At 32.9% G+C, this 12,571-nt stretch overlaps 5 protein-coding genes across 5 annotated transcripts in view; all 5 read right to left on the bottom strand.

Annotated features, from left to right (window-relative positions):
- The window catches only part of LOC145325950 (uncharacterized), a 59,984-nt gene that overhangs the window by 2,843 nt on the left and 44,570 nt on the right, over positions 1 to 12,571 (bottom strand). The window lies entirely within an intron of this gene.
- Positions 2,951 to 5,106, bottom strand: LOC145325949 (uncharacterized). Its single transcript, XM_080168973.1, has 3 exons — positions 4,704 to 5,106; positions 3,927 to 4,478; positions 2,951 to 3,830 (listed from the first exon to the last, which is right to left on the bottom strand). The coding sequence occupies exons 1-3, from the start codon at positions 4,873 to 4,875 to the stop codon at positions 3,208 to 3,210; spliced, it is 1,347 nt and encodes a 448-aa protein (XP_080025099.1). The 5' UTR covers positions 4,876 to 5,106; the 3' UTR covers positions 2,951 to 3,207.
- On the bottom strand, positions 5,163 to 6,104 carry LOC145325951 (uncharacterized). Its single transcript, XM_080168975.1, has 3 exons — positions 6,065 to 6,104; positions 5,857 to 5,982; positions 5,163 to 5,644 (listed from the first exon to the last, which is right to left on the bottom strand). The coding sequence occupies exons 2-3, from the start codon at positions 5,980 to 5,982 to the stop codon at positions 5,309 to 5,311; spliced, it is 462 nt and encodes a 153-aa protein (XP_080025101.1). The 5' UTR covers positions 6,065 to 6,104; the 3' UTR covers positions 5,163 to 5,308.
- Positions 6,439 to 8,780, bottom strand: LOC145325501 (uncharacterized). Its single transcript, XM_080168481.1, has 5 exons — positions 8,423 to 8,780; positions 8,119 to 8,204; positions 7,644 to 7,849; positions 6,890 to 7,100; positions 6,439 to 6,704 (listed from the first exon to the last, which is right to left on the bottom strand). Exons 1-5 carry the CDS (start codon positions 8,778 to 8,780, stop codon positions 6,525 to 6,527), a joined length of 1,041 nt encoding a protein of 346 aa, XP_080024607.1. The 3' UTR covers positions 6,439 to 6,524.
- LOC145325952 (uncharacterized) lies at positions 8,791 to 11,796 on the bottom strand. Its single transcript, XM_080168976.1, has 3 exons — positions 10,247 to 11,796; positions 9,900 to 9,983; positions 8,791 to 9,372 (listed from the first exon to the last, which is right to left on the bottom strand). Exons 1-3 carry the CDS (start codon positions 10,471 to 10,473, stop codon positions 9,255 to 9,257), a joined length of 429 nt encoding a protein of 142 aa, XP_080025102.1. The 5' UTR covers positions 10,474 to 11,796; the 3' UTR covers positions 8,791 to 9,254.

Below are 12,571 nucleotides of genomic sequence, written 5' to 3'. Positions count from 1 at the left end.
AAAATTGGGACGTACGACTTTGAAAACATAGTTATAGAGTAGCTTCGCTACTAAAAAGTTAAAAAAAAGAGTTTTGTTTGCAATGCAACAATGTACTAAAAGAATGCAAGTACTTTTATAAACACAAATATTCTGGAAAAAAAATTAAATCATAATTTGGTTGGGATCTTATTAACTTATTAAGGGGTAAGCTAATATAATTTTGACTTGAACTATAAAATATTACTTGCCGCTGCGACCCTATAATTTATAACTTTGTATTTGGTAATTGGTAAGATGGGTTTAGAAAAATGATCTAAAACCATTCAAGGATTAAATCTATAATCATAATAGCCTAAAACCACCCCGGGACCTGCTAAAAGCTTCCATATAAAGTTTAGTGGTAATCTTAAGCTTCAGAGAGTAAAAAACTGAGTAATTTATATAAGGGGATACACATCTTGTGAAATTTATAATTTTAGCTTATTATATGAAACAGAGGTTAATTAAAACTGTTATCATACCCATCTCAGCAAGTAAATTTGAGAAATAGCATTTTAAATTTTACAATTAGGTTTCTCTGTCTAAAGTAGTTAAAACTAATGTGAAATATATTTGAAACGTAATGGAGTAATCATGAGTAACACCATCCGTTGAGGGATAGGTAAATAAAAGACAAAATTATCATTTCTAATGGTCCCCAAAACATGTCATATCTCTTATATTTTTGCCTCAATAATAATAGCCTAACTTTCACTTCATCAAAAGACTTCTTGGGGCGAAGCCGCTTGTAAAAGCCTTAGTATTTTCACTATTTTGTTCTTTTGAATAGATTTATAGACTATTTACATTTCATTATTTCCATATTTAAAAAAAACTAATTGTCTCACTTTAAGTGTAATAAATATTATTCCTTTAGGTCAATGATGTGTCTACTAGATATTTTAAATATTAACTATTCTAAACCCTAAACGTATCGTATTTCGAGTAAATTTGGAAGGGAATTTAGACATATGAAAATATTGAAATTGGGGAATATTTATATACGTGTGCAAGAATTCTATTTCAAAAATAGGATATTAATTCCCCTCTCCCTTCGTTCAAAAATACATCCCTATTTCTATTTTTCTAAATATTCAAATTTCTTAATATTTATATACGAAGTACTTGGTAAATAAATAGAAGATTTTGAAAAATAATAAATTTTTACATTTTATATTTCTATTTCGAAATAAATCACGCAATCTTAAATTAAGTATGTTCGTTAAACAATTCCGAAATAAAATTTACTAGATATATTAGACTTTTAGGTTCTTTCTATGAAATTAATGTGATGACATAATTTCCTTACTCCAAAAAGTCTACCTGTTAAGAATACGACATTTTAGACGTCTTACTTTTTTCATTGCTTTTTTTACAGGGTAAAATAAAAATTCTTCCTAATATTAAAAAAGGATAATTTTGCATTACGTAAAAAAAGTATATAACGATAATGAAATATATTAAAGTTAACTTATAATAGTTTGTAATTGTATTTGTAACAATATATTTATAGATTCCCTGTTATTTGATATCATCCGTTTCCGGTGTATGCTGTTATATCAGGGATAAATATATACACAAAAATTCCTCCAACAAATTTTTATTATTTACCGTGGTCAAAACATATTAAAAAATCTTATTTTAAAAAATGTAAATATAACGAAATAAATTATATTGAAGTTTCTAATTACCCATGTACATTTCTACCTCGTGCACCTCGTGCACACACACATAGTTCTTCAGTCCTTATTTGAATTTCAGAGTGTATTGACACGTCATACTACGCGTTAGTTAGATACAAAGAAAAGTGAAAAATAATAAAAAATTTAATATTCAATGTGAAAACTTCAAATGGAATTATATTAATACAATAAAATAAAGTGATAAATATTATTTGCATAGTTATAAAAAAAAGAAGAAAGAAACAAAGTCTTAGTCAAGTGTCAACACAAGAAGATCTAATTCTGTACTGTCGTCCGAAAAAAATTATTGTAGTCTATTGTTTTGAGTGAATGTCATAAGAGTACATACACGTCAAAATAATAGGCTATGTTTTCTATTTCGGAAGGCAGTACACATAATCATTTACTGTATATTAAGGTAAGGATTTTGTAATAATTTGTAAATATAAAGTGATAAGTCTGTTCGTTATAACTTAATTATTCTTATTTTGCCTTTTGGTAATTTCAATTTTAAACGCACAGATTTTATACTGTGAATAATTCGGCAAGCTCCATACTTTGTTTTTAATTATGTTTATTTTTTATTTTTTTATATCGTTCCAAAATTACAAAGTATCGGGTGTGTTTTATCGATAAGTCTTACCTAAAAATATTGAATCCCTGTGTTCGAAAAGAATTTCCGTGCATTTTTTTACGTCGTTCAGAACGGCTCGGCTCCACATTAGTTAAAAGTGAGTTTTTACAGTAATAATATGATTTAACGGTCTATTTCCTTAAATTAAACTTAAAAACCATATGTTACCAAATATACACACATCCGCAGCCGTATTTCTAGATTCGGCTCCGCGTTTTTTTGCGTTGAAACTCGGTTTTAAATGTACGCTCATATTAAACCTGATTATCAAGCTGTTTTTAAACAAATTTACTTACAATTTTGCTTAGACTCTTATATATTCGCATTCTGATAATTCAGTTCTGACATTAATGTCCGTATTTTTTTTACATTTTAACAACAAATTTTTATGTGACCTAATTATCCGATTGGTCTGATTTTTGGTTTACTGATGTTTGAATGTACAATAATATAAGCGAAGCGGCAAGTACGCATTTTTATTTTTTTCCATCACCCTTTACTTGAAATTCAAATTTATTTTTGGATATTTAGTATTTACTTTCATTTGATGTCCAACTTATTTACTCTAGAACCTCGAGCAAGAGACCATCCACGCATAAAGACACAAGACAAGTATGATTTGAGTAATGTTTTTGGCTTCGCTACTTATTGATTATTCATCCTTGTTAAATTAAATAACAATACTGCAAAAAAAATAAATATATCAATAAACAGTTTTTTGGGTTTTATTACAACATTTATTTTATAATGGTAATGATACAGATATTTAAAAAACACAAAATTATTTCATTAAATTATTTGTTTTACTTTACTTCTACTTTATTTCTTTCCAACATAATTAATATGATAAACATATTTACAAAAATTATTTCACTTTTCCAGTTCCTTGGTTGCTGTCTTCTTGGTAACTTTTACCTGCCTATCCCAAAATGCTTGGGACTTCTTGGGGACTAGCTTGTTCATCTTCAAGAACATGATGGCGTGGATGGTTTCTTTCTCTAGGTTATAGCGCCTCGATGAGTAAACTAATTTGAGGTGTGAGAAAATTCTCTCACACCTCGCATTAGAAACAGGTAAGTTGTTGAAGTTGGTCATCAAACTGACAAGTCCAGGTGGATAACATATCTTCTCTGCAACATGTTCATACCTGGCAGTAAGCATCCTGTGGGTTGCGGTCATTGCTCCTTGTTTGTACAGTTTCTGGCGTTCTTCAACATCGAAATCCTTGGACTTAGATTTTTTGACTTTCGCAATTTCCTCCTTTATCTTAGCGACTTCACGTTGGTAACCGTATGTCAAGGCATGCAACTTGGATTCTTCTATGTTATTCCAATCCTTCAGCCCAGCTTTCAGGTGTTTCTTCATGACGTCCAGGGGATCCTTCTGTTTGTCACGTTGTTCTTTCTTTTTCTTCTTGGCTGCTGCTTGAGCCTGAATTTGTTTGAACTCTTGTTGTTTGTTCCAAAACATCTTTTGGATGGGTGTCATCATGCCTGTAATACATAAATATAATTAATAAAAATGATAATTGAATTATTTAACTAATGTTATTATTATTATCTATTTTAATTAATATTGTATATCTTTACCTGTGGGAGGTGCAGTTTCTGGAGATTCGTACTCGTCAGCTTCGGAATCCTCATTGTCGGCATCCGCATTAGCTCTACGCAGGTCGGCCTCTTCATCTGCCTTTTCTTCAGGACTTAGGTTGGCTCTCAGTGAGATTCGGTGTAGCCGTTCACCCAACAACCTACAATTTTTGGGTGCTTGTTGTAAAATTGTTTTTGCTTCATCCTGTGTCACCGTAAAGCTTTGTGTGCCACTCGCAATCATTTCCAAATGACTGCGTGACAGGGGGTGTAGGTAGAGACAGACTTGCCATCCTGCATTAGTACGGACAATCTTGTTAACTCTCAGGTGAAGGAACTTGAATACACGTCTAGCGAATAAGTTGCCAGGCATACTTGTCCGTAGGGTAAAGAACACCGTATCCAGCATGGTGAACATCTGGACGATTGTGGCCTCATGGGCTTGTGCAGGAATTGTCAGCATGGTATCCACACACTCCAACACTTCCAGGACTTCTCTGAGGGCAAGAACCTGGTCAGGTGTTGGCCACAGATTGTCAAACTTCTTGTTGACTAAAATAAAAATTAAAAATTAAAAATTAATTCTATTGATATATACAGTTCTAATTTTTAATTAAGGGAACGAGAGAAGAAATAATTTATTTAGTTTAAATTTTAATAAACTTCTATTTGTTACCTTTCTCTTTTGTTTAATTAAGGGACAGAGAGAAATTTAAATTGGTAATTTTGTTAGTTTTAAATTGTTGTTTAAATTATAATTAACTTTTTTGGGTTTACCTTTCTGATCCTGCACGGATTTTTTCACCTTCTGAAGTAGTTGTTTGTTGTCAAACAACTCTAAGAACCGCTTTATCATGTTCATTCTGGAGCTCCATCTCGTCTCCACGTATCTGGTAAGCATACGTTGTCCACTCTCTACCAAAATGCGACGCAGCTTCTTGTTATTCATAATTTTACTGACCAGCTTTGCCAGGTTAATTATGGTTCTGTTGTACCCCTTCCCTTTCTAAAAAAATATAATATTTGTTAATTTTCACGTTTTTGTATAATTTATTATTTAACTTTTTAAGTTACTGTATAAGTTATTTAGTTGGTTCTATTAATCATTTAATTAATTTACTTACAACTTTGGCAGCCTGCTTCAACGCCAACTCCACTTGGTGGTTGAGGCAAACACCTCCCACTATAAGTCCACATTTCTGCTCATCACATACCATTGTTTTTTGGATGTTCTCTTCTATTAGTTTCCCGAAATTTGTGATTGCTGAAAAGAAATAATTTAATAAATTAATATAATTTAGTTAAATGCATTTCGTGAAACTACCCCTGTAAATCATTAAATGTAATTCATTGAATTTTTTGGGAATGAATTTAATTTAACTTTACTTACCCTCTCTTTGTTGTGGATCTTTGATGGCGATGGACCTGTAGAAAATCGCACTTGATATGCCGCCATCGCCTTGTCTTGTTCCTGCCAGGGTTTCTTCATCTCCATCCTGACCCTCACCTTCGGCTTCTACAACACCATCCTCAACCTCATCTAAATCTGTTATGAACATATCCAACGGGATTTCATCTTCACTATCAGCCTCAGGTGTGTCTTCCTTATCACTATCATCATCATCATCACTGACTCCCTCATCTTCATCCTCATGGTTCATGAAACTTGTATACTCTGTGGGGGTTTTCCCGTGCTCTTCATTGAGTATCTTGACGGACTAAAGAATGAAAAATAAATTAATGATTTACTTTCTAATGGTATTGTTTTATAATATTAATTCTCGTATTCATTCAAATATTCATCTAAAAAAACTGGTTTTATCTTACAATTGTACATTTTACATCCGCGGAAAGCCATTTAAAATACGATGCGAGAAAAAACTATTAAATAGTTATGATTTTATAATTATAATTTATAATTTTTCATTACCTTTACACAGTTGGCAGCCGAGTCGGATGTGGAGCTGAGAAGTTGATAATGCTCAAGCCCAAACCTTTTCAACAGTTCTTCGAAATATTCGTAGATGCTGCGGCCGGAAGCATCGGGTTTAGGCATCTAAACATAAGTAATTAATCAAATTATCATTTAGGTATTTGTGGTCATTCTAAATTTCTAAGAATTAATTTTAAACTTATACCTGTTCACAGGCGAGCAACAATTCTTTGGGACCGTCTGCATCGGTATAGTTTGCAGTTACTGAAAAATTAGTAATTCTTTTATATTATTCATTCATAATAGTTTACTTTACTTTATTTAATTCAGGTTATGTAGCTGCTGCAGTTGTAATTGCATTAATAAATAATAATAGTTTATTTATTTTATTTAGGTTACCTGCAATGAAGTCGGTGTGGTGAACATTGCCGAAGTCGAAGGAAAGGTGCAAACCTGCGGAAACAAAGATAATATTGATTATAATTATTTGTTATTTAAAATAATTAAATATTAACATTTTTTCCGCAGGTGTGCACCTTTCCTTCGATTTCGGCAATGTACACACCCGCGGAAGTGAAGATAATTTAAATTAATTATTTGTTATTTCTTTCAGATTTTGAAATTATTTAGTAATGTTTTAGTTTATAAATTATAATACTTAATAGTTAATAGTTATTAATACCTTTATTTTCTAAAATCTTCTTGAAGGATTCCATGTAATACTTGTGCTGCCCCTGCAGCCAGTTATGAAGCTGTTTGCTGGTGGGTGCATCCTGCTTCTTGCCTTTCTCAAGTAAACCGACCTGCTTGGCGATGATATGGTCAAAGGCATTGGCATCCTTATCCTTAAAGCGAATTTTTTAAAGTTAGTATGTTTTTCAACCTATTTTTAAAAAATACACTATTCTAACTGACATGAAGATATATTTCGATTTTAGCAATCATTTTCAATTAATTTTGTTAAAAAAAATATAGGTATGAGACATTAGATAACAGCAAATATGATCAAAAATATTAAACATACATTTACCTTAAAGCGAAGGAAACTTTCATTATTAACCAGTTTTCCTGTTATGTGGCGCAGCGCTTCTAGGGCAGTGACGTATATTTTGACTTCATGGATAACTTCAGCATCTGCCTGGGCCTGTTGAAACTTCCTCTGAAAGCTGGCCAGGTTCACTCCCTTCCTATACTCTCGGTAAACATCTCTGTGGTCAATGATCCAGTGACGGGTAAACCTCCTAAACAGGTAAGCAATTAATATTATTTTTTTTAGCAAAGCTACTCTATAATTCACCTTGTCTGTCAGTATATATTTTTAATCAATGTTTATGAATACTTAATACCAGTGTTCTGGAGCCGGGAGCAGCAACATTTTTTGTGGAGCCGGATCCGGAGCCGTATTTTTTGTTAAAAACGGCTCCGGCTCCGGACTAGGTAAAAATGATTTTTTAAAGTAATATTATAATTTGGCAATGGGCTAGTTCCATATAGTAAACTGAAAAACTATTGTTACTTAACAAATAGACACACATCCTTCTACTTTTATATAGCTTTAATCAAATAAAAGCAAAATATTTTATATTATTTATCTTATTTTATCAAATTCAATAATGGAAAAAAATTGATATATTAATTTTAAGGTAGGAGCCGGAGCTGGAGCCGGAGCCGGGAGCCGTATTTCCAAATACGGCTCCCCGGAGCCGGAGCCGCATCAAAATTATACGGCTCCGGCACGTTGCGTTAATACATCATGTTATTTTATGTCAACTTAATATTATTACCTAAGAAGGTTAGTTTCTTGCAGTATAAATTTCTCTCTTGGTTTTCCCTCTGTGGGGTATTCTTTCACGTGGTATGTGCCATCCCAGGTATGGAAGTTACAGTATTTGCACCCCCGCCCCCACGGGGTCTTATTCTGACCCTTTCCAGGGTAGTTGGGGATCATGTAAGCATGATCTTCAAGCACTTTAACCAAGTAGACATAAACCTGAAGTAATTTTAATTTTATTAAACATTTTATTTAATAATCTCACACCTGTAACTCTTTTTTTAGTTGTGTTCCTTTCTTGACTTTTAGTTTTGCTTTCAAAAAGTGTCACTTTTGCCCCCCCCCCCCCCCCTCTACATTTTATTATTATTTTTAGTATTTATGTTTGTACCTTATCACCATTACTATATGTTATCCTCTTCCCATCAAGAATTGCCCCCCCCCCCCCCTCTACATTTTATTATTATTTTTAGTATTTATGTTTGTACCTTATCACCATTACTATATGTTATCCTCTTCCCATCAAGGCGGTCATAGAGCGAGTGTGTGTCCCCTTGTACTGTACCCACGCAGTCTAGGTAATCAATAGAACAGTTAATTTAATATATAGGTAAAGTAAAACAAACTAGTATTCTAGAAATTTATGTATTTACGGTTGAGATTGTATGGTTATTAATTATAAATATAATATAATGTATTTTATTTAAGTACAGACAAATAGACATCCTGTCAATTAAATTTTTAATGTTACTACCTATGTTATTGATATTAATTATACTAATTTAAGCTTACCTTTGATGAACATATGTTCCGTACTGTCACTGTTCATCTTGGGTTTATTCTTGGATCCTTTTGTACGGCCACCTCTCCCTTTTGGCTTTTCTCCAGCTGGGGATGACTGTGCTGAAGAAGGTGTGTCTCCAGCTGGTGTTGTAGGTGTGGCTGCGGCTTTAGGTGTGGCTGCGGCTTTAGGTGTGGCTGTTGTACTTGTACGGCCACCTCTCCCTTTTGGCTTTTCTCCAGCTGGGGATGACTGTGCTGAAGAAGGTGTGTCTCCAGCTGGTGTTGTAGGTGTGGCTGCGGCTTTAGGTGTGGCTGTTGTACTTGTAGGTGATGGAGACGGCGGCGGCGTTACGTTGAGTGGGCGCATTGGTGATGTATCTGGTGTTGTTTGTGAAGCTGGTTGTGGGCTTGCTGGTTTTGACCTTAAAATAATTAATTAATTAATTAATATTATTTTTCCCTTGCCCTCTGGACAAAATATAAAAATTATTTGGCTACTTGTTTTTTTTACCTCGATTGGGGAGAAGGTTTGGGGGGTGAAGTTGGATTTTCAGGTTCTGGGCTGTCAGGTTTTGACCTTAAAAAAATAGCCTATTATTTTAATTATTAATTAATATTATTTTTCCCTTGCCCTCTGGACAAAATATAAAAATTATTTGGCTACTTGTTTTTTTTACCTCGATTGGGGAGAAGGTTTGGGGGGTGAAGTTGGATTTTCAGGTTCTGGGCTGTCAGGTTTTGACCTTAAAAAAATAGCCTATTATTTTAATTATTAATTAATATTATTTTTCCCTTGCCCTCTGGACAAAATAAAAAAAAATTATTTGGCTACTTGTTTTTTTTACCTCGATTGGGGAGAAGACTCTGTTCTTCTTTTCTTGACCCTTGGAGGTGAACACAACTTTGTTATTATTCGCTTCCGTTGTGGATCAGCTATTTTTGAAGTGACTGGAGTGCAACTGAAATTAAATAAATAAATAAATTTTCAATTTCTCTGGTTCTTTTTAGAACCCACCAAATTTACCAAATTTGGGATTATATTCTAAAAAAAAATGGCCTCTCTTGGTGTGTAGAGCACCGAGAGTTGCTGAACATGGAAGGAATGCGCCCCGGAGGATGGATGGAGGACCCAACCTAACCTGACCAAAAGTAAGTAAGGATATTTTTTTAACATTTACCTACCCTAAGATAAAAAGTTACTGTAAAAATACAAAGGAACCCACTACTTTTCATAATCCCATTTATTATAATTTTATTAGGGGTATGCATTTGAGCTTAATAGTAAATAAAAAGTAAAAATACGACGAAACCCACTAATTTTATAAGGGGTAGTTTCACGAAATGCATTTGAGCTTAATAAATAAAAAGTTACTGTAAAAATCCCATTTCTATACTTTTTTTAGCATGGGTAGATGCACTTCGTGAAACTACCCCTTTTAGTTTTTTTATAACATTATTAAATATAAAATGAAAATATTATTATTACCTAATGTTATCACTGGGGGTTATTTTTTTTGTGGGGGTCCCCAACCCCTCCTTCTCCTCCAACATTACCGACCCTGGAGTGCAACTGAAAATTAAATAAATAAATAACATTTACCTACCCTAAGATAAAAAGTTACTACTTTTCATAATCCCATTTATTATAATTTTATTAGGGGTATGCATTTGAGCTTAATAGTAAATAAAAAGTAAAAATACGACGAAACCCACTAATTTTATAAGGGGTAGTTTCACGAAATGCATTTGAGCTTAATAAATAAACTTCGTGAAACTACCCCTTTTAGTTTTTTTATAACATTATTAAATATAAAATGAAAATATTATTATTACCTAATGTTATCACTGGGGGTTATTTTTTTGGGGGGGGACCCCAAACCCTCCTTTTCCTCCAACATATCAAGGTCAACCTCATCCAAAATATCGGGTATGCTTGCATCGGGGATCGTCTTACGTTCACGCAAACTACGAGTACGCGTAACTGAAGAGTCAGGCATAGCTTGGACAACCTCACTGTCATCATCGTCACCTATAACTTTATTAGAGTCAGGCTCAGCCATTCTCTAACGATGTTGTAACTGAACTAAAACTAAAAAAAAAGATTAATATTAATTATGACTTTATGACTTTAAGCCTAAGGTGGTGAGAATGGCCAGGTTACCGCTTACATTGGATGATTGGGGGAAGAAAAGGGTTAACAACTTAACAGTAACTCCACCCATAATTTTATTTTTTGGAATAGTAAGGGATAAAATAAACACACATAAAAGAAAGTGTGGGGGGGGGGGGTATAACTATAATCCGTATCCAATTACTACGAAGTACGAGGGAAATCATGGGATGTGTTGGAAAATATTTATATGACATGTAAGACTAAGAATTCTCCTAATTTCCCCTTGAGGAGGGGGGAGGATTTGATGCTTAATCTGCAGAAGGGGTAATTTAACACTTAATTTACCCTCCGTAAAAGATTAAAGATTAAAAGATTAAAGATTATTTGAAACCTGCCCCACCCCCCTTTTTCAACACTTCTTATTTGAATATAATTATATGTAATCTTTTTTTCTCCACCCATCATAACGTAATGGTTAGGAGGAGGGGGGGGGGGGAACCAACAAGATTTAATTTGGATTTAATACGATGAAATTTTAGTAAATAAATTAGCCGTTAGAGGCTGGATATTTCAAATTGTTTTTCAATTTATACTTAAGTTTCATCATTCATTGGTAAGAAAAGTTAAAAATTATATTTCAAGTTTTAGAAACCTATTTTTAAGAAAAGTTACATTTGAGATGAATAGAATTAAAAAAGTATTCGGTAATGTAGACAAACAAAATTGCTTCATAGTTACATATTGGAAGTTACATAACATTCAAGGATTACCATTTTTATTGTCAGCTTTGATGTCACTTTATGAAGGCTTTTTGGCCAATTATAGAATAGATTGATGATAATGATATGATGAATATCTGTATCATTTCATATCTTTTAAAAACAAAGTTTTATACCAACGTTTTCTTTTTGGTTTGCTCAACAATTTTGGGGAATTTTGGGACTTGGTTGCTTCATTAAGTTGAGTGTAAAAACGTTTCAACTATTAATTGTTATTTACAAAAGGGGTAATTTTGTGCATCATCATTGGGAGTGTACATCAATTTATCGGCCATTATAATATAAGGTTATAATTTATAAAGGTGTCATATATATAAACCTTTCTTAAAAGTTAAAAAAAAACTCTCTCCCGTCACCCAGCATTAGTGGAAAATTTTTATAAAGGAAAATTTAAATAAATAAAGGGGGGTTATAATAAAGGTGTCGTCATATATATATTATGGAAAATTTTTATAAAGGAAAATTTAAATAAATAAAGGGATTATTCTTTGTATTTTTTTTTTGGGGGGGGGGGGGGTTATATTCAAAATCAAGTTCAACCCTTTCTTTTCATATAGCAACCCTTCTTAAATAGGGGAGGGGGGGAGACTAGTGTAAAATAAACAGCCCATTGCCCTTCCCTTTATTTTGGGGGGGGGGGGGACTATAAAGGTGTTAACTGTTACTTACATGTAAAACCCTTTTCCCCCACCCATATATGTTTGGATATTGACCTCTAGGCTCTAAATGCGGATGCCACTTATTTAATATTTTAAAGGGTATGTAAAGATAAAATTTTTTCATGCTATTAGACTATTAGTATTAACAAATTAAAAATCTTAACATTTTCTAAATAATAAATATCGAAGATTGATTTTACGGCATTAGGTTGGTTTATTCGAAGATTGATTTTACGGCATTAGGTTGGTTTATAAAGATAATTTACATTTTACAAATTTGTAATTTAAAGTTAAATAGTAGGTTGGCGACGAACGAGAGATGGGCCAGCCAACTTCAAGTTACTTGGATACTAAGGGGAGAAGAAACGGCGGCGCAACCGCCGAAAACTGCCGAGAAAAGGCAAAATAAATTTCAGCGGCTTATCGGAAGGTAATGAGGAAATTACATTTTTGCATACAACCCCTTTATTTTAATGGCTTTCTCTACCTTTTGACCGCCTTTCTCTTTGTTTTAATGCGTAATTAGTTTTTATATACGCATAAAATAAACTTATAAAGTTAATTATTTTTTAATATTTGATTTTGCAGTGTTTTTATACGTATATTG

This window comes from Acartia tonsa, chromosome 8 (assembly GCF_053477335.1).
Source record: "Acartia tonsa isolate MP-2025a chromosome 8, ASM5347733v1, whole genome shotgun sequence".
NCBI classification, from domain to species: Eukaryota; Metazoa; Arthropoda; class Copepoda; order Calanoida; family Acartiidae; genus Acartia; species Acartia tonsa.
The sequence above is the reverse complement of the archived record's forward strand: the minus strand, read 5'-3'. Positions and strand labels throughout refer to the sequence as shown.